Source organism: Triticum aestivum, chromosome 5B (genome assembly GCF_018294505.1).
Source record: "Triticum aestivum cultivar Chinese Spring chromosome 5B, IWGSC CS RefSeq v2.1, whole genome shotgun sequence".
In the NCBI taxonomy this organism is placed as follows: domain Eukaryota; kingdom Viridiplantae; phylum Streptophyta; class Magnoliopsida; order Poales; family Poaceae; genus Triticum; species Triticum aestivum.
In genome coordinates this window covers 33,926,275-33,945,768 of record NC_057807.1, presented here as the reverse complement: position 1 = coordinate 33,945,768, position 19,494 = coordinate 33,926,275, and the positions used below count along the sequence as shown (strand labels likewise).

Here is a 19,494-nt window from a genome sequence, read left to right as displayed (position 1 = left end):
GGACGAAGAGGGGTTGCGGCCACCCTTGGTGGCGGCGTTTCCAGAGAGAGACCCGTGGCTGCTCTTGGAGCGGCGCGACTCGACTCGCTGCTCAGTGAGGAGGAGTCGGGAGAAGACCTGATGCGCCATCATGGGAGTCGAGTTGCCCCGCTCGTTGATGATCTCGACCAAGGCATCATACTCCTCATCAAGGTCGTTGACGATGAAGGAATTGAACTCGGAGTCGGTGAGCGGCTGTCTGATGGATGCCAACGTGTCGGCAAGGCCCTTGACCTTGTTGTAGAACTCGGTGGCCGTGGAGTCAAGCTTCTCATACTCGCCAAGTTGATGACGGAGCGCAGAGACACGGGCCTGCGACTGCGCCGCGAACGAGCGCTCGAGGATGGTCCATGCCTCATGAGACGTCTTGGCGAAGACAACGAGTCCGGCAACAGCCGGGATGAGCGACCCCTGGATGGAGGAGAGGTTCGCCTGATCCTGCCCTGTCCAAACACGGTGTGCCGGATTATAGACCGGGCCGTGCACGCTATCCACCAGCGCAGGGGGACAGGGGAGGGAGCCGTCGACGTAGCCAAGCAGGTAGTGGCTCCCAAGGAGCGGAAGGACCTGCGCACGCCAGAAGATGTAGTTGTCCGACGACAACTTGATGGTGATGAGATTGCCGAAGTGAAACGGCGGCGGCGGGAGCGAGCCCGTGGAGTAGGCTGCCTGAGGCGGATACGTCGTGGAGGTAGGGGGCACCATCGTGGACGCGGTGAGGGACGCGGACGCCGCAGGAGCGGAGTGCACCGGCGCCGGGCCTGAGGCAGAGAGCCCGGCCATCAAGGCCGACGCGGGCTCCACCACCGGAGGAGGCAGGACGGCGGCGGCGAGAGAGGCGGGCGATGGGGCAGCGGTGTGAACCGTCAGCGCGTGCCCTGGCGATGAGGCAGCCAAAGGTTGAGTGGCGAAAAGGGAGCCGATGCTCCTGGTCCCGATTGGCGATTGGACCGCGGCGGCATCCAGCGGCCGAGAAAGGAGAGCCGCGAGAGAGGCTGGCAGGAACCCGGCGGCGGTAAAGCCGGAGGCGGCGGCGCTCGTCATGGCGGCGGAGGCGCGATCGGAACGGGGGTGGCGGCGGCGGCGGTGTCGGTGTAGGGTTTTGAGGCGGAAGCGTGTTTTGACCTAGTCTGATACCATGTGAGACAATAGGTTTGGGGGAACCGGCACAACCCTCTAGGGGTGGCCTATCACATATATATAATGAGTGTGTACAATGTTACAATATACGTACCCGTGCATAGAAGCTATACAGTCTAACACTGCCCTTAAAAAACCCACTTTACTCGAGTCAACCAGGGAAGTGCGTCTTCCGACCATCAAAGACTGGGAACTGTCAATTTGCCAAACCTAAGAGTCCCCTGCGAGTCATCGTCTTTGTCGTTGACCTTGGCAACAAGGCCAAGATTGTCCTTCCCGTGTTGACGGGAGACTACCGGTGCCATCTTGCTACAGCTCGTTGACGGCTAGGCTGTTTGCCGGCCCTTGCTTCTGAATGCTAGCAATATCTTGCTTCATGCCCTTCGGTGCCCCATCGATGGCTTCCTTTTGAAAAGGAGCCATTGCCTCGAACATCGGCCACCGACAACGCGTACCCAAGAAAGACTGCTCCATTACCAAGTTTTCACGACCCAAGCTCCGGAGAGCTTAGTCGCGAGAGGCCTGTTATGTCGTAGCATGAAGAGAGAGGTGGGCGAGAGGCTTGGTGTAAGTGAACCCCTGTTCTCTGGTTTTATTTGATTGATGCCTTTTAAGGCTTACACAACTGTCCAATATATGGACAACATCTACTTGATCCCCAAGTTGGATCAGACCCATTCCTAACAAAACTCTGAACCTTGCCTAACAAACTCCGGATCTTTCCTATCTCAACAATTCTAGTAACGAGAAGTATCAGGCTGCAGGCTGTTGTGCCCTAGCCCTGCACCATAATGATGGCCCCACCTATGGTTGGCCATGACAAGTGTATGTTTTGTGATTGGCACATATGTATCATGTAGCTAAGATTTACAAAGAGTATATATTACTCAGGGTGTAAATATATAGAATTGTACATCTAGCTGGAGTATCTGGTATATGTACTATTAATTCAAGAAAGGAGTATGCATATGCATCACCATCACCAAGTATAGGATACTCTGTTGATAATGACAAGTGTATACATACCTGTCGTTCATTTGATAGTACTCCCTCCGTTCCTTTTTACTCCACATATGAAATTTGTGTGAGGGAGAGGGAGAGGTGCGAGGGTTAGTACACTTGGTTGTAGGGTATATTCTCTATATTTCTTATGTGACACTCTTGACTTTCGCAATTTCGCCAGTTGGAGCAGATGCTGATAGACATATGCTGGGATCATTTTGATCAACGAAAAGAGTTATATGCTGAAAAAGATGTCTCCGTAAGTTAATTCTATATTGTAACTATGAATAACTTAATTCATGCCGACCATAGCACTATGAAAAAGATGTTTCGGTATGTTAATTCTATGGATTGCTTTATAGGTGAAAATATTTGATGCCATCAAACAACGCCGGAGAACTAGAAACTTGACTGCAATTGTATCGGATCTTGGAGAAGACATTGTGGAAGGTAAACATGTCTCTATTTTAAGTCATATTTTTGCAGGAGCCAAAGATACATCTGCTCTAATTGTGATGTTTTTATTTGTTGTAGGCACTTACCCTATCATGCGAAAAGAAGCCATGCCAGTCTCGTAAGTTTCTTGAGCTGGGCCTGAGAGAGGTAAACATCTTCCTTTTTAACATAGTTTAGATTCAACATGTTTTAACTCAAATTCGAAGGTTGTATAGGAGATTGTCCTGTGCCGTAAACAACTTCATGAAGAAATCATTTGTTATCTTATCTCATTCTGTTTGCATTGGGGAAAAAAAACACACTATTTTGATCAATCTTTTAGCTGGCAAAATTTAACCACTGATCGCTGGCAAAGCATGCTCTTCAAAGTTGTATCTAACCGAACCTTAATGTCTTTTTATTTGTGTAGGTACTTGCCCGCTGCTGGCCTTCATGGACGAGTCATTGGCAAATTCAAGTTCGGCATAATCTTGTGTGTGTGTGTTCCCAGACAAAAACTTTAAATTGTGGGTGCCTTTGGACCGTGGAAGCAGCTTAGCTTAGAGCATAACCTTGTACTCCCTCCGTCCGCAAATACTTGTCATCAAAATGGATAAAAAGAGATGTATTTAGAACTAATATACATCTAGATACATCCCTTTTTATTTATTTTGATGACAAGTATTTCCGGCCGGAGGGAGTATGTTACTGGCTACTACCGTACTTATTTTGTGCCTTATGAAACTCACATCCTGTCCCTATGCAAGTGTAGTTCAGTAAGTATATATGCCAGTGTAATGTTCAGACTGCAGAAGCAGAATAACTTAGGGATTATTGGCTACTAATTATTTTTAGTTTGTGAGACTCACATCTGATCTGACAGAGAAGTGCCTGATTTACCTCAATATCTTGCCCGTGGGTACCCATTTACCTCGTCGGGTTACGGGTGTGGGAAAAAAAATTATATCCATCAATGGGGTATGGGTACGTGTGATGGGTAAGCCTATGGGTAAGGGTATGGGGTAGCTTTGTCATGACCCAGCGGGTGCCATCCTTGTATGGATTGGACAACAAACACAGAGAAACACATGACACTTCGTCGAGCAAACTAGCCACCGGCTACGAGTAGTAGTTAGTGATACAAAACGAATCCGGGGACCCTATGTAATGTTGGTGTGCCAAGTGAACCGCATTCAAACCTGTGTTTTGAATTTTGGACGAAAAAAAAGGATTTTGGCCCATTTCTGGCCATCTCAGCCTGGGGCAAAAAAGTATCTTTCGGAGAAAAAACAGTTTTTGGTCAAATTTTGGTTGAAATTTTTGAAAATGCCCGAATTTTGGTCATCTCCGCCTGGGGCAAAAAATTTCACAAACCGAAAATCAAAACCTTGCTTCAAACCCAACAATATAAGTGTGAGCGCAACAAACAAAATCACGTACTTTCTTTCTTTTTGAAAAAACTAACACCCACACATGTGGCATCTTGCATATCATCCACATGCCTTTATCACCACTCATTTTGCCACGTATGAATAGATGACATTAGTAGAAACTTTTTTGGTTTTTGGCTTAAAAATGTTTTATCTCTTAATTAAAAAATCGAATTAAAAATCCGGTTTCACCATTAAATTCGTCTCGACGAGATCCTCAAAACTAGACCCCATGTTAATATGTTTTGACGATTTTTTTGCCTAAAAGTTGTCATGATGTTTACACTGTAGTTGCCATGATGCTTAAACTGAAGTTGTCATTTCGCAATTTTAGTTTGTAGAGCTTGGCAATTTTAGTTTTTTGATGATGGTAATTCCAGTACTTTGACCATGCAATTTATTTTTTGTATGAACCATGGCAATTTTAAGTGCGTGTATCATGACAATTTTAGTTTATGGTTCATGACAAGTCTAGTTTCTTAATTTCTCATTTTATAATATGTCAAAATTTACTTTTAAATGTAAAAGAAAATAGCTGAAATATATCATGACAACTTCAGTGTAAACATCATGGCAATTCATGCGCAATAGGCATGATAACTTTTAACCCCAAAAAAATTCGTCGAAATATATTGATATGAGATCTAGTTTCGAAGATCTCGTCGCGAGGGATTTAATGGTGAAAACGGATCTTCAATGGGATTTTTCATTTAAGAGATAAAATATTTTAAAAACTGAAAACCCAAAAAAATTCTCACATGCATGCACGCGGTGATATGGTGCAGTCTGTGTGTTATAAGCCGTGTGGGCGGGTTTGATTCCCATCACAAGTATGGGCGTTAACATTGTCCTTTGTTTTTGAGCAAAACCTACTTTACTTTATTGATTAAAAGTTCACGAAAACAGGTGAAACAACCGGAGACCACATATGTCGCACATGATCTAAGGGAAGTGCATACCTAGCTAGTACCTGATGTACCGCACCATGATTTTATATCCTTAATCACTCCACCATAGACACCACCTGATGATTCATGTATGTGTTTAATAACATTCTTGCAATCCGATGCGATATGAAGCTGATGTAGTTCAAGATGTTCTGCCAAAGAAAGAGCTTCTCGACAAGCCACTGCTTCAAGAGAAGATAGATCCGAAAGACCATGTATAACAAAAAGTGGAGCTCCCAAAAACTCGGCTTGCTCGCTTCTGCAAACTGCAGCTGCAATATCGAAATTTTCATGTGGAGAAACTGGCGCATCTACATTAATTTTCATGTTGGATTTCTTGCAGGAGTATAATGTGCATGGTGTTGATTAATCTGACCCAACTCTAAAATAAAGTTTGTAATGAACAGATGAGTACTTAGAGGACTCTAATTAATTCCCTCATGTATGAGCTTCCTCCTCACTGTCCATATCGCCCAAAGCGTCACTGTCATCCTCACAAACACATCATGAGACAAACGATCGAGCATAATAAATAGCCAGCTTTTAGCATTCGGTTCTATATTCTCTATCATCTGATCTAGAAGGTCATGATCAACTAGAGCCCACACGTACATAAAAGGCAATATGAAGCGGGTCGGATGTTACATGGATGCGACACATGTCATATAGGGTGATATATGAGTAGAAGTGCGTCCTCTCCCGACAGCGACCGCGTCGCCCCCGCGAGCGGGCGCCGCGCCTCCCCTCCTTCCCCGCGCGCGTCCTCCCTCTCTCCTCTTCCTCCCTTCCGCCGTCGCCGGCGCCCGCCACGGGCCTGGCCCGGGCGACGTTGGTGGCGGCGGCCCCTGGCCCTTCCCAGTCTAGGGTTCCTCCGGCGCGGGACGGAGCGGCTCCAGGCGGTGTCTTCAGGCGGTGGCGGTCCTGCGTGGCGGCTGGGGCGAGCACTGGGCGACGGCGGCGCCGTTGACGGCAGGGCAGCGCGGCGGCGCAGGTTGGCGGCGCCCGCCCGACCCAGATCTGGGCCCTTCGGGCCCATCTGGGCTGGGGCGGGCCGACGATAGGCGTGGCGGCGGCGTGGCCTCGAGGAGGCGGTGGCGAGCGGCGATGAGCGGCAGGGTGCTGGCGGCGTCGACGCCAGCTTGCTGCAGCGTGGCCGGTGGGGCTTAGCGGGCCCTTTTCGGGCCTGGCCGGGCCAGGGGTGGCCTGGTATGCCCCGCTGCCGTGTCCGGACGGCTACCGCGACGGTGCCGGAGGCGCGGGCCTCCCACACGACAGCACTGGTCCTCAACCCAATCATTGATGGATTCCATCTCACACGAGTCGACGGTGGCAGCAGCCTGAACCTGCTCTATCAGGATACAGTGCGCAAAATGGGTATTGATCCCTCAAGAATCAAGCCCACAAAAACAACCTTTAAAGGAGTCATACCAGGTGTAGAGGCCCGCTGTACGGGCTCAATCACACCGGAAGTGGTCTTCGGATCCCCGGATAACTTCTGAAGCGAAGAGTTGATCTTCGATATCGTTCCCTTCTGCAGTGGCTATCACGCACTGCTCGGACGAACCGCATTCGCTCGATTCAATGCGGTGCCACACTACGCTTATCTCAAGCCCAAGATGCTCGGACCACACGGTGTCATAACAGTCAACGGAAACACGGAACGCTCCCTCCGTACCGAGGAGCACACCGCTGCCCTCGCAGCAGAAGCACAGAGCGGCCTTTTCAGGCAGAACTTTAATTCGGCGGCCAAGCTCCCGGACACTATCAAACGAGTCCGGACTACTCTGCAGCAGGACAGTCCAGCTCGTCAAGAGCTTGACTAGCAATTCGTCCTCCGTCCCAGCCCCGACCAAATGGCGGCATTCGTATCGCGCGTACATAACTCGCACTCAAAATACCATGGGCATGGACGGAGGCACAATTAGATCATGGTCCATAGTATGACTCAACCTCCCGTGGACCCACATACTTTCACTTTTCCTTTTTCTTTTCAGGATTCTTTTTTCCAGGCCTTTCCTGGTGGCCTGATTGTCGGTCCTTTCAAAGGGTATACACAGACCAAGGCGGGAAGCAGTACGGACGCATGCGGGAATCTCTAGATGTTCTTCTCAATGATCATTCTACCTGTCTTCGGAACTCGCACGGAGCTCCCCCTCGTCTTGGCAGGTCAATCAGCTATATTGTTTATCACACTATTTACAAATACGCTTTGACGTATCAATCAAATTACAATAAAAATAGTCTGCGGCCCAATTTATGTGGCATTAACTTGCTTTTTCATTTTATTTCGTTATTCTTATCGATTGCACCCATACACGTTGGTACGCTTTAAATTCGCCAGGGGCTTCATTACGCCCCATGATACGGCAACAAAGTCCAAACGCTTTTTTTTCCAGTATAGTTTGGCACCCTGAACTTATAGCATTATATGTATTGGCTCCGAATCATGTCTTTGGTCAATAATTGGGTTGCCTGGCTCCTATGCTTACTGATGTCTACTACCCAACCTTCTTCTTGTAGACGTTGTTGGGCCTCCAAGTGCAGAGGTTTGTAGGACAGTAGCAAATTTCCCTCAAGTGGATGACCTAAGGTTTATCAATCCGTGGGAGGCGTAGGATGAAGATGGTCTCTCTCAAACAACCCTGCAACCAAATAACAAAGAGTCTCTTGTGTCCCCAACACACCCAATACAATGGTAAATTGTATAGGTGCACTAGTTCGGCGAAGAGATGGTGATACAAGTGCAATATTGTTTCTTGGCAGCGATCTGGCATTGGGTATATTGGGACCTAGAAATATTCTCTGATGAGCGGACGGGAAAACCCTCTTTGGATTTGCCCAAGATCTTTGGAATTCATTTATTTCTTGCAGGGGTGGCTTGCTTTGGCTTTGGGGCATTTCATGTAACGGGTTTGTATGGTCCTGGGATATGGGTAATAGATATGAGTATTTGTAATATGAAAATATAAAAATAGCAAGGTAACAAGCGATAAAAGTGAGTGTAAACGATATTGAAATGCTAGGAAACATGACCTAAGGTTCATACTTTCACTAGTGCAAGTTCTCTCAACAATAATAACATAATTGGATCATAAAACAATCCCTCAACATGCAAGAAAGAGTCACTCCAAAGTCACTAATAGCGGAGAACAAACAAAGAGATTATTGTAGGGTACGAAACCACCTCAAAGTTATCCTTTCCGATCGATCTATTCAAGAGTCCATAGTAAATAATACAAAGCTATTCTTTCCGTTCAATCTATCCTAGAGTTCATACTAGAATAACACCTTAAGATACAAATCAACCAAAACCCTAATGTCACCTAGATACTCCAATGTCACCTCAAGTATCCGTGGGTATGATTATATGATATGCATCACACAATCTCAGATTCATCTATTCAACCAATACAAAGTACTTCAAAGAGTGCCCCAAAGTTTCTACCAGAGAGTCAAGATGAAAACGTGTGCCAACCCCTATGCATAAGTTCATTGAACCCGCAAGTTGATCACCAAAACATACATCAAGTGGATCACGTAAATATCCCATTGTCACCACAAATAAGCATGGCAAGACATACATCAAGTGTTCTCAAATCCTTAAAGACTCAATCCAACAAGATAACTTCAAGGGGAAAACTCAATTCATCACAAGAGAGTAGAGGGGGAGAAACATCATAAGATCCAACTATAATAGCAAAGCTCGCGATACATCAAGATCGTATCACCTCAAGAACCCGAGAGAAGGAGATCAAACACATAGCTATGGGTACATACCCTCAGCCCCGAGGGTGAACTACTCCCTCCTTGTCATGGAGATCGCCGGGATGATGAAGATGGGCGCCGGTGAGGGATCCCCCCTCTGGCAGGGTGCCGGAACAGGGTCCCGATTTGTTTTTGGTGGCTACAGAGGCTTGCGGCAACGGAACTCCCGATCTAGGTTATTTTCTGGAGGTTTCAGTATTTATAGGAATTTTTGGCATAGGTCTCACGTCAGGGGGGGTCTACGGGCTGTCCACGAGGCAGGGGGGCGCTCCCCCCTAGGGCGCGCCCTCCACCCTCGTGGGCAGTCCAGGACTCTTCTGGCCCAACTCTTGCACTCCTGGGGCTTCTTTTGGTCCATAAAAATTCGTCAAAAATTGGCACGTCAATTGGACTCCGTTTGGCATTCCTTTTCTGTAAAACTCAAAAACAAGGAAAAAAACAGAAACTGGCATTGGGCTCTAGGTTAATAGCCTAGTCCCAAAAATCATATAAAATAGCATATAAATGCATATAAAACATCCTAGATGGATAATATAATAGCATGAGTACTTCATAAATTATAGATACGTTGGAGACGTATCAACATCCCCAAGCTTAATTCCTGCTCATCCTCGAGTAGGTAAATGATAAAAGAAATAATTTATGAAGTGTGAATGCTAGTAGGTGTACAAGTTTGATCAATGATAATTTCAATCACCTTTTCTAGCATCACTATATGTCATAACAGTAGCTCATCTCGTAAAACTTCTCATGATCAAGTAACAAGCTATTCACATGTTAAAGCATAGACCATAAACTTTCTTGAAAACTAGCAAACTTCTTACTCAGTCATCAAACAATTGCAATTCATCTTATTTTCAGGAAGGGTATATGTCAGAGCTTTGATTTAGCAAACTCCACATACTCATCTATCATTTAATCTTTCACAATTGCTAACACTCACATGATATTTATGGGTTCAAAGTTTTAATCGAACACAGAGAAAGATAGGGGCTTATAGTTTCGCCTCCCAACCTTTTACCTCAAGGGTAATGTCAACAATAATAATTTATGAACGCCTACATCCAAGTGGATATATATATATCTGGATCACCCCAACACAAAATGCTTGCCAAAGGAAAAAGTGTAAAAAGTAAAGGTGATGATCACCATGACTCTTGTATAAGGGTAGAAGGTAAAAGTAAAAGATAGGCCCTTCGCAGAGGGAAGCAGAGGTTGTCATGCGCTTTTATGGTTGGATGCACAAAATCTTAATGCAAAAGAACATCACTTTGTATTGCCGCTTGTGATAAAGACTTTATTATGCAGTTTGTCGCTTTTATTTCTTCCCTATCACAAGTTCGTATAAAGCTTATTTTCTTCGCACTAATAGATCATACATATTTAGAGAGCAATTTTTACTGCATGCACCGATGACAACTTACTTGAAGGATCTTACTCAATCCATAGGTAGGTACGGTGGACTATCATGGCAAAACTAGTTTAAGGGATGTTTGGAAGCACAAGTAGTATTTCTACTTGGTGCAAAGAATTTGGCTAGCATGAGAGGGAAAGGCAAGCTCAACATGTTGGATGATCCAAGACAATATAACTTTCCAGATATAGGAAAACATTACCCATTATGTTGTCTTCCTTGTCCAACATCATCCTTTTAGCATGTCATATTTTAATGAGTGCTCACAATTACAAAAGATGTCCAAGATAGTATATTTATATGTGAAATCTCTCTTCCTTCAATATTCTTTCATGAATTGTTCAAGTGACCAATACAATGTTTGCTAACATTCAATAAATTTACCACATGTACTTCTTATATGTGAAGTAATTACTCCCCATGGGGTAAGCATATGAAACATATATAATTTTAGATTTATGATATTCAACTCATTCAACCATTTACTCATAGGATATAAGTGAAGCACACGAGTAAATGACAAACTACTCCAAAAAGATATAAGTGAAGATCGATGAGTAGTCAAATAATTGGGCAACTATGTGAAGACTCTCTAACATTTAAGAATTTCAGATCTTGGTATTTTATTAAAACATCAAGCAAAAAAAAAACAAAATGACATTTCAAGGATAGCACAACTCATGTGAAGAAGCAAAAACTTAGGTTCAACCGATACTAACCGTTAATTGTTGAAGAAGAAAGGTGGGATGCCTATCGGGGCATCCCCAAGCTTAGATGCTTGAGACTTATTGAAATATTATCTTGGGGTGCCTTGGAATCCCCAAGCTTGAGCTTTTATGTCTCCTTAATTCCTTTTATATCTCGGTTTCCCAAATCTCGAAAGCTTCATCCACACCAAACTGAACAAGAACTCGTGAGATAAGTTAGTATAAACCCATGCAAAAACCTTATCATTTTCTACTATAACAAATCACAAAAATTATTATTCAACATTGCATACTAAATTTCTCTGCATATTTAATACTCATATCCTCAAATAGAATCATTAAACAAGCAAACATATGCAAACAATGCAAACATAACAGCAATCTGCCAAAACAGTATAGTCTGTAAAGAATGCAAGATTCATCATACTTCCCTAACTCCAAAAATTATGAGAAAAATACTAAACTGTAGAAAATTTATCAGTGCTCAATATTCAAAAAGTTTCAATATTATATCATTCTCTGACTTTTCTAGGGAATGTTTTTGCAACAGTAGTAAACTTTCTGTTTTGAAACAACAACATGTATACTTGCAAAATAAGCTTGGTAAAGGCTATCCTTGACATTTTTATTGAAAATATAGATGAAAAACATTATCCTAAATAACAGAAAGCAAATACTAACAAAATAAAATGACGCTCCAAGCAAAACACATATCATGTGGTGAATAAAAATATAGCTCCAAGTAAAGTTACCGATGAACGAAGATGAAAGAGGGGATGCCTTCCGGGGCATCCCCAAGCTTAGGATCTTGGTTTTCCTTGAATATTACCTTGGGGTGCCTTGGCCATCCCCAAGCTTAGGTTCTTGCCACTCCTTATTCCATAGTCCATCGAAACGTTACCCAAAACTCGAAAACTTCACAACACAAAACTCAACACAAAACTCGTAAGCTCCGTTAGTATAAGAAAAAAAAACCACCACTTAGGTACTGTTGTCAACTCATTCTAAATTCATATTGGTGTAATATCTACTGTATTCCAACTTCTCTATGGTTCATACCCTCTGATACACTCATAGATTCATCAAAATAAGCAAACAACACATAGAAAACAGAATCTGTCAAAAACAGAACAGTCTGTAGTAATATGTATCATTCGAATACTTATGTAACTCCAAAAATTCTGCAATAAATTGGTGCACGTGAGGAATTTTTCTATTAATAATCTTAAAAAAGAATCAACCTAAAAGAACTCTCCAGTAAAAAATTGCAGCTAATCTCGTGAGTGCAAAAGTTTCTGTTTTTTACATCAAGATCACATAGACTTCACCCAAGTCTTCCCAAAGGTTCTACTTGGCACAAACACTAATTAAAACATAAAAACACATCTAAACAGAGGATAGATGAATTATTTATTACTAAACAAGAACAAAAAGCAAGGAACAAAAATAAAATTGGGTTGCCTCCCAACAAGCGCTAACGTTTAACGCCCCTAGCTAGGCATGATGATTTCAATGATGCTCACATAAAAGATAAGAATTGAAACATAAAGAGAGCATCATGAAGATTATGAGTAGCATATTTAAGTCTAACCCACTTCCTATGCATAGGGATTTTGTGAGCAAACAACTTATGCGAACAATAATCAACTAGCATAGGAAGGCAAAACAAGCATAACTTCAAGATTTTCAACACATAGAGAGGAAACTTGATATTATTGCAATTCCTACAAGCATATATTCCTCCCTCAAAATAGTTTTCAGTAGAATCATGAATGAATTCAACAATATAACCAGCACCTAAAGCATTCTTTTCATGATCTACAAGCATAGAAATTTTACTACTCTCCACATAAGCAAACTTCTTCTCATGAATAGTAGTGGGAGAAAACTCAACAAAATAAATATCATGTGAAGCATAATCCAATGGAAAATTAAAATCAAGATGGAAAGTTTCATGGTTATGTTTATTCTTTATGGCATACGTATCATCACAATAATCATCATAAATAGAAGGCATGCTTTCATCATAATAAATTTGCTCATCAAAACTTGGGGGACAAAAAATATCATATTCATCAAACATAGCATCCCCAAGCTTGTGGCTTTGCATATCATTAGCATCGTGGGTATTCAAAGAATTCATACTAATAACGTTGCAATCATGCTCTTCATTCAAAGATTTAGTGCCAAACATTTTATAGACTTCTTCTTCTAGCACTTGAGCACAATTTTCCTTTCCATCATTCTCACGAAAGATATTAAAGAGATGAAGCGTACGAGACAAACTCATTTCCATTTTTTGTAGTTTTCTTTTATAGACTAAACTAGTGATAAAACAAGAAACAAAAAGGTTTGATTGCAAGATCTAAATATATACCTTCAAGCACTCACCTCCCTGGCAACGACGCCAGAAAAGAGCTTGATGTCTACTACACAACTTTCTTCTTGTAGATGTTGTTGGGCCTCCAAGTGCAGAGGTTTGTAGGACAGTAGCAAATTTCCCTCAAGTGGATGACCTAAGGTTTATCAATCCGTGGGAGGCGTAGGATGAAGATGGTCTCTCTCAAACAACCCTGCAACCAAATAACAAAGAGTCTCTTGTGTCCCCAACACACCCAATACAATGGTAAATTTTATAGGTGCACTAGTTCGGCGAAGAGATGGTGATACAAGTGCAATATGGATGATATATATGAGTATTTGTAATCTGGAAATATAAAAACAGCAAGGTAACAAGTGATAAAAGTGAGCGACGCTATTGCAATGCTTGGAAACAAGACCTAAGGTTCATACTTTCACTAGTGCAAGTTCTCTCAACAATAATAACATAATTGGGTCATAAAACAATCCCTCAACATGCAACAAAGAGTCACTCCAAAGTCACTAATAGCATAGAACAAACGAAGAGATTATTGTAGGGTACAAAACCACCTCAAAGTTATCCTTTCTGATCGGTCTATTCAAGAGTCCGTAGTAAAATAACACGAATCTATTATTTCCGTTCAATCTATCCTAGAGTTCATACTAGAATAACACCTTAAGATACAAATCAACCAAAACCCTAATGTCACCTAGATACTCCAATGTCACCTCAAGTATCCGTGAGTATGATTATACGATATGCATCACACAATCTCAAATTCATCTATTCAACCAACACAAAGTACTTCAAAGAGTGCCCCAAAGTTTCTACCGGAGAGTCAAGACAAAAATGTGTGCCAACCCCTATGCATAAGTTCATTGAACCCACAAGTCGATCACCAAAACATACATCAAGTGGATCACATGAATATCCCATTGTCACCACAGATAAGAACGGCAAGACATACATCAAGTATTCTCAAATCCTTAAAGACTCAATCCAACAAGATAACTTCAAGGGGAAAACTCAATTCATCACAAGAGAGTAGAGGGGGAGAAACATCATAAGATCCAACTATAATAGCAAATCTTGCGATACATCAAGATCATATCACCTCAAGAACACGAGAGAGAGAGAGAGAGAGAGAGAGAGAGAGATCAAACACATAGCTACTGGTACATACCCTCAGCCCCGAGGGTGAACTACTCCCTCCTCGTCATGGAGATCGCCAGGATGATGAAGATGGCCATCGGTGAGGGATCCCCCCTCCGACAGGGTGCCGAAACAGGGTCCTGATTAGGTTTTGGTGGCTATAGAGGCTTACGATGGCGGAACTCCCGATCTAGGTTATTTTCTGGATGTTTCAGTATTTATAGGAATTTTTGGCGTAGGTCTCACACCAGGGGGGGGGGGTTCTCTGTGTTGTCCACGAGGCAGGGGGCGCCCCCCCCTAGGGCGCACCCTCTACCGTCGTGGGCAGCCTGGGACTCTTCTGGCCCAACTCTTGCACTCATGTGGCTTCTTTTGGTCCATAAAAATTCATCAAAAATTGGCACGCCAATTGGACTCCGTTTGGTATTTCTTTTCTGTAAAACTCTAAAATAAGGAAAAAACAGAAACTGGCACTGGGCTCTAGGTTAATAGGTTAGTCCCAAAAATCATATAAAATAGCATATAAAACTTCCTAGATGGATAATATAATTGCATGAATACTTCATAAATTATTGATACGTTGGAGACGTAGCACTTACTACCTTATGTTGCGCTATATCGGCTAGGGTAGTAAAGGGACTGTCATGATGCGGCGTGAGCCGGTCAGTTGTTCGAGAGGTCACAAATCTTTTGCAATTTTTCCGCGTTATGCGATGAATCGGTTTTTATCCGATCAAGTGTTTAGAGTACCCCAAGTTCAGACTTACGAACACTAGGGGCTGCGCCTATATTTCTATTGTCAAACTCCTATGGCTATGTGAGGGTGATAAAGCCGCATAGTCCGATTACCTAGTTCGTTGTGCTAAACTCCTCCTTTAAGGACCAAACTCTGGAGTAAAGAGTGTTTAGATTCATCTTGAACATCCCCGTACTTCCTACGTGGGGGCTGAAGCCGACGACTGGCCAACTCTCACATTTAACAAAACGGCCGCACAGGACGTAAAATTTTAAATAACATGCATTATATTACATAACGGTTCTGTTTCATAGTACATGACAGGGTAACATGAATGTATTTCACTCAAATATAATATCCTTAGCACATTGCTCCGCCCTAATGCGGGATCCCTTTAGGACATCTTCAAACTATTGCTCGGGCGTGCAGTGCTCTTGGCCCGCGGGCGGTCCCTCGGTCACAAGCTTCACGACGTCCATCTTCACCCACTGCATCTTGACTCGGGCGAAGGCCATTTGCGCGCCTTCGATGCAGAACAACCGCTTGATGGCATCAAGTTGAGGGCAGGCATTGACCAGCCGCTTCACGAGTCCGAAGTAGCTACTGGGTATGGCTTCGCAGGCCATAGCTAGATTATTAAATCCTTCATTGCTTGTTTGGCCACCCTATGCAGTTCGACCAGCTGTTTTAGCTGGTCGCTAAAGGGCACCGGATGTTCTGGCGCAAGGTATTGCGACCAAAACAGCTTCTCCATGGAGCTCCCCTCTTCGGCTCAGAAAAATTCTGCAGCATCTGAAATGCTGCACGGCAGATCCGCAAACTCCCCTGGAGAACTCCAAATCCGGGTCAGTAAGAGGAACCTTTTCTTCACATATTTGCTCTGCATAATAAAGGCCTTACCCGCCGCAATTTTTTTGGCCTCCTGTACTTCCTGGAGGGTGCCTTGGGCTTCAACCTGGGCATCATGCGTGCTTTGGCGGGCCTTGGCAAGTTCAGACTCTTGATCCGCAATGTTATGCTCCAAGGACTCACATTTCTTCATGGCGTCCTGGAGCTCCTGCTGGACCTCAACGACCCTGGCCTCATGCTTTTCACGGGCGACTTGTTCCTTGACTGCTCTCTCCTTGGCCTCGGCCAGCGCCTTCTTAACGGTCTCCACCTTGGTCGCCGCTCCTAATAAATATCATGGCACTTTAGTCAGCACAAATCATTCATCATTCCTGAATATGGACAAGGTTATTGAATTATTGCATACCTTGGTTGTCTTCCAGCTGTTTCTTCACACGGCCGAGCTCTTCCTCGGTCCGCTCCAGACTCTGCTTCAGTCTGGAGACCTCAACAGCATGAGAGGTCGCAGTTAGCAGCGACACCTGCTTATTCATATAGACATGTCAGGTTGGTCTCATGCGAATATTATTTGATCCTTTGTTCAGTTTTTCTTTCCGAACACCGGACAGAGTCTCAGGGGCTACTGTCTATACTATGACATTCTTTTTACATAATTGCGTTGCTTACCTCAAAGCCTGTTAGAAGGCTGGTGCAAGCTTCGGTTAGTCCGCTCTTCACGGACTGAATCTTCTCAACCACCGTACCCATAAGGGTACGGTGTTCCTCAACAATGGAAGCACTTCGCAACGCTTCCATTAGAGTGTCCGACGCTTCTGGTTGTACAGAGGTCACCGGTGGAATAGGCGCACCTCCTTCTTTTAAGGGCTGCTTGCCTAATTCCGGAGCCGTATAGGTCTCCAGAACTGTATTTGGCTGAGGGCCGAATTGGATATGGCTCCCATCGCCAGTATCCATGGGGGTTTGCTCCCCCATGTGTCCGGCGGCCGAGGTTTCACCCTCTGGCACCGTTTTGACGGCCTCCTACGTCTCTCCCTGGCCTGGGGTCCTTCGGGACTACACCTCGGTGTCATCCGTGGCCTTGGGAGAGGAGGCCATCAGAGGGGACACTACAAAAAAGGACACATCCCTAACATTTTGGGCCGAACAAATTTTTTTCTGCCATACTTATGACACTTCTATGACGATAATTGTGAAAAAACCCGGTATCATCATAGATGTGGTGGGCTCCTACTTCTATGACAAAAAATCATGACAGAAAATGGGCTTTTCGTCCTGGGCGGGCCAGAGAAGCAGCCGCATGACATTCTTTGGGCTGTCCATGACGGAAAAAACCGTGGTAGAAGCAAGGGCGAGGAAAATTTCGGCGAGTACCGATTACGGTGGGTGGTCGGGGGCCGAGCGATGCGCGTTTCTCTCGTACATGTACGCGCGTGTGTGCGAGGCGTTGGCTCTAATTGAATCCGAGCGAGGCATTGGGCTCTAACTGAACCCGAGCGATTGCACTACAGGCTACACGTTACTGAACTCGAGCGATCGATCGATGGCTGTTAACTGAACCCGATCGAGCGATTCCTTCGCTACTACTGCTAATTGAAGCCGATCGATGCTGCCTATGGATGAACAGTGAGCGTTGCGTGGGGAGGGGGCACTACAAAAAAAATACACTTCTGTGATGATATGTGTTTGTCACAGTAGGTCGCATTTTCTATCGTGCATGTACATCCATGACGATTTTATGATAGAATCAAGATAGTCATACATGTGCTGTCGTAGAAGTGTTCCATGACATTACCAAAGTTATCATCACGGAAGTGTCCACTTCCATAACGATAAATCGCGCGTCACAGAAGTGCTTTCGTCAAGGGTGACCGACACGTGGCATCCACCGTACCGGAACTCTGTTAAGCTATCGGGTCAGGTTTTGGATCCGATAACCCGTTAACAGCCCGGACCAATGGGAAATTTCCACGTATAAAATTCTTATTGGCCGGACGAAACACGTGTCAGCTCGTCAGTGGGTCAGATAGGTGCCTATGATATGTCGACACATGCTATGGCCCACCATTGGCCCATTTAGCTTACAAAGCCGGCCCATTTGACTTGTTCAAAAGTTAACAGGTTGGCCCATGAAAAGCCTGTTAACGGTCTCTTTGCAAATAGCCCATTTTATGACCCGGTAACTCATGGCCCATTAGGCCCTAACAGAAATTGGCCCAACAACGTCATGTGGGCTATCGAATATAACACCAGCCCATTTAACTTTCGTCCCATGTATGGCCCATGATGTCTCTCGGCCCACATGAGGCCTTCGTATCTTTAGGCCCTTTAGAGGCCCACGGTGACTCTAGACCATAATGAACAATAATTTTCTTTGTACCCATTAACGGCCCGTAATTCACATGGGCCGTTTCCAGCCCGTGTTAGCTTTTAGCCTATTGACGGCCCATACATTCTTGGGCTCCTTTCCGGCCCTCGATTACTTCTGGCCCGTTACTAGCCTGTTCCCCTAATGGGCCAAATTCGGCCCATGGCAAGAGTCGGCCTGTTTCTGGCCTGTTAGCCCATTGCGCCGTTTCCAGCCCATGTTAGCTTTCAGCCTATTGGCGGCCCATACGTTCTTGAGCTCCTTTCCGGCCCTCGATTACTTCCGGCCCATTACTGGCCTGTTCCCCTAATGGGCCAAATTCGGCCCATGGCAAGAGTCGGCCCGTTTCTGGCCTATTAACCCGTTGCGCTGTTTCCAGCCCGTCATATATTCTGGCCCATTAACGACCCGTTACGCCTGTGATAGAATTAAGCCTTTGCTGTCCTCCGGCCTGTTAACGGCCCATTATCGTGCTGGGCCGATACCAATTACGCCCATTTATGGCCCATGTAGACCCATTTATCCGATGATCTGAGGCCCACCGATTCTACGGCCCTGATGGAGGCCCATTTATCCACGGCCCGTAGGAGACCCATGGATCCTACGGCCCGTATATGGCCCATGGTTGTTGCGGCCACTAACAAACCAGGGAAAAAGAAGACTAGGAAATAAATAAGGCCGAAACTAATGCTAGGATATTAAGGCGATTGCACAGATTATATCCACTCGGCATCAAAGATCGCCACCAGTGCAAATATGGGGAACACCCTACACTATACAAAAATGGCTTGCTGTTTTCTTCAGCCGGTGGCTGCACGTTAAGAACAAATTTTGTATCGCACCAAAACAAATTACAACTATATAACAAAAGGAAGGTTGGCATAAAACTTAACAGTCTAGTAGATAAATGCACCACCAGAAGTTCAGAAGCTCAGTTCATTTGACCTGACTGTTACGTTTTCATGCTGTATTATCCGATGGAGCACCATAACCCTCGCCTTCATTTCCCCTAGGCTCCTGGACAACATAGCAAATGTTTGATAGTCTGGTTTGAAAACCATGCATATCTTGATGACATCGAACAATGTCTCTCCTTGTTTCACAAAGGGTCTCTGTTAGGGAATGAACTTGTGTCTGGAGCGCAGATACAA

General features: G+C 44.5%; 1 protein-coding gene across 1 annotated transcript in view; it reads left to right on the top strand.

Moving 5' to 3' along the window:
* The window catches only part of LOC123110242 (uncharacterized), a gene marked incomplete at its 5' end in the record, with an annotated part of 12,717 nt that extends 9,233 nt beyond the window's left edge, over positions 1-3,484 (top strand). Inside the window, 4 exon segments of the mRNA XM_044530717.1 lie at positions 2,363-2,440; positions 2,544-2,631; positions 2,716-2,784; positions 3,047-3,484. Coding sequence (XP_044386652.1) covers positions 2,363-2,440; positions 2,544-2,631; positions 2,716-2,759 — 210 coding nt within the window. The 3' untranslated portion in view covers positions 2,760-2,784; positions 3,047-3,484.
* Between the last annotated feature and the right edge of the window lie 16,010 nt (positions 3,485-19,494).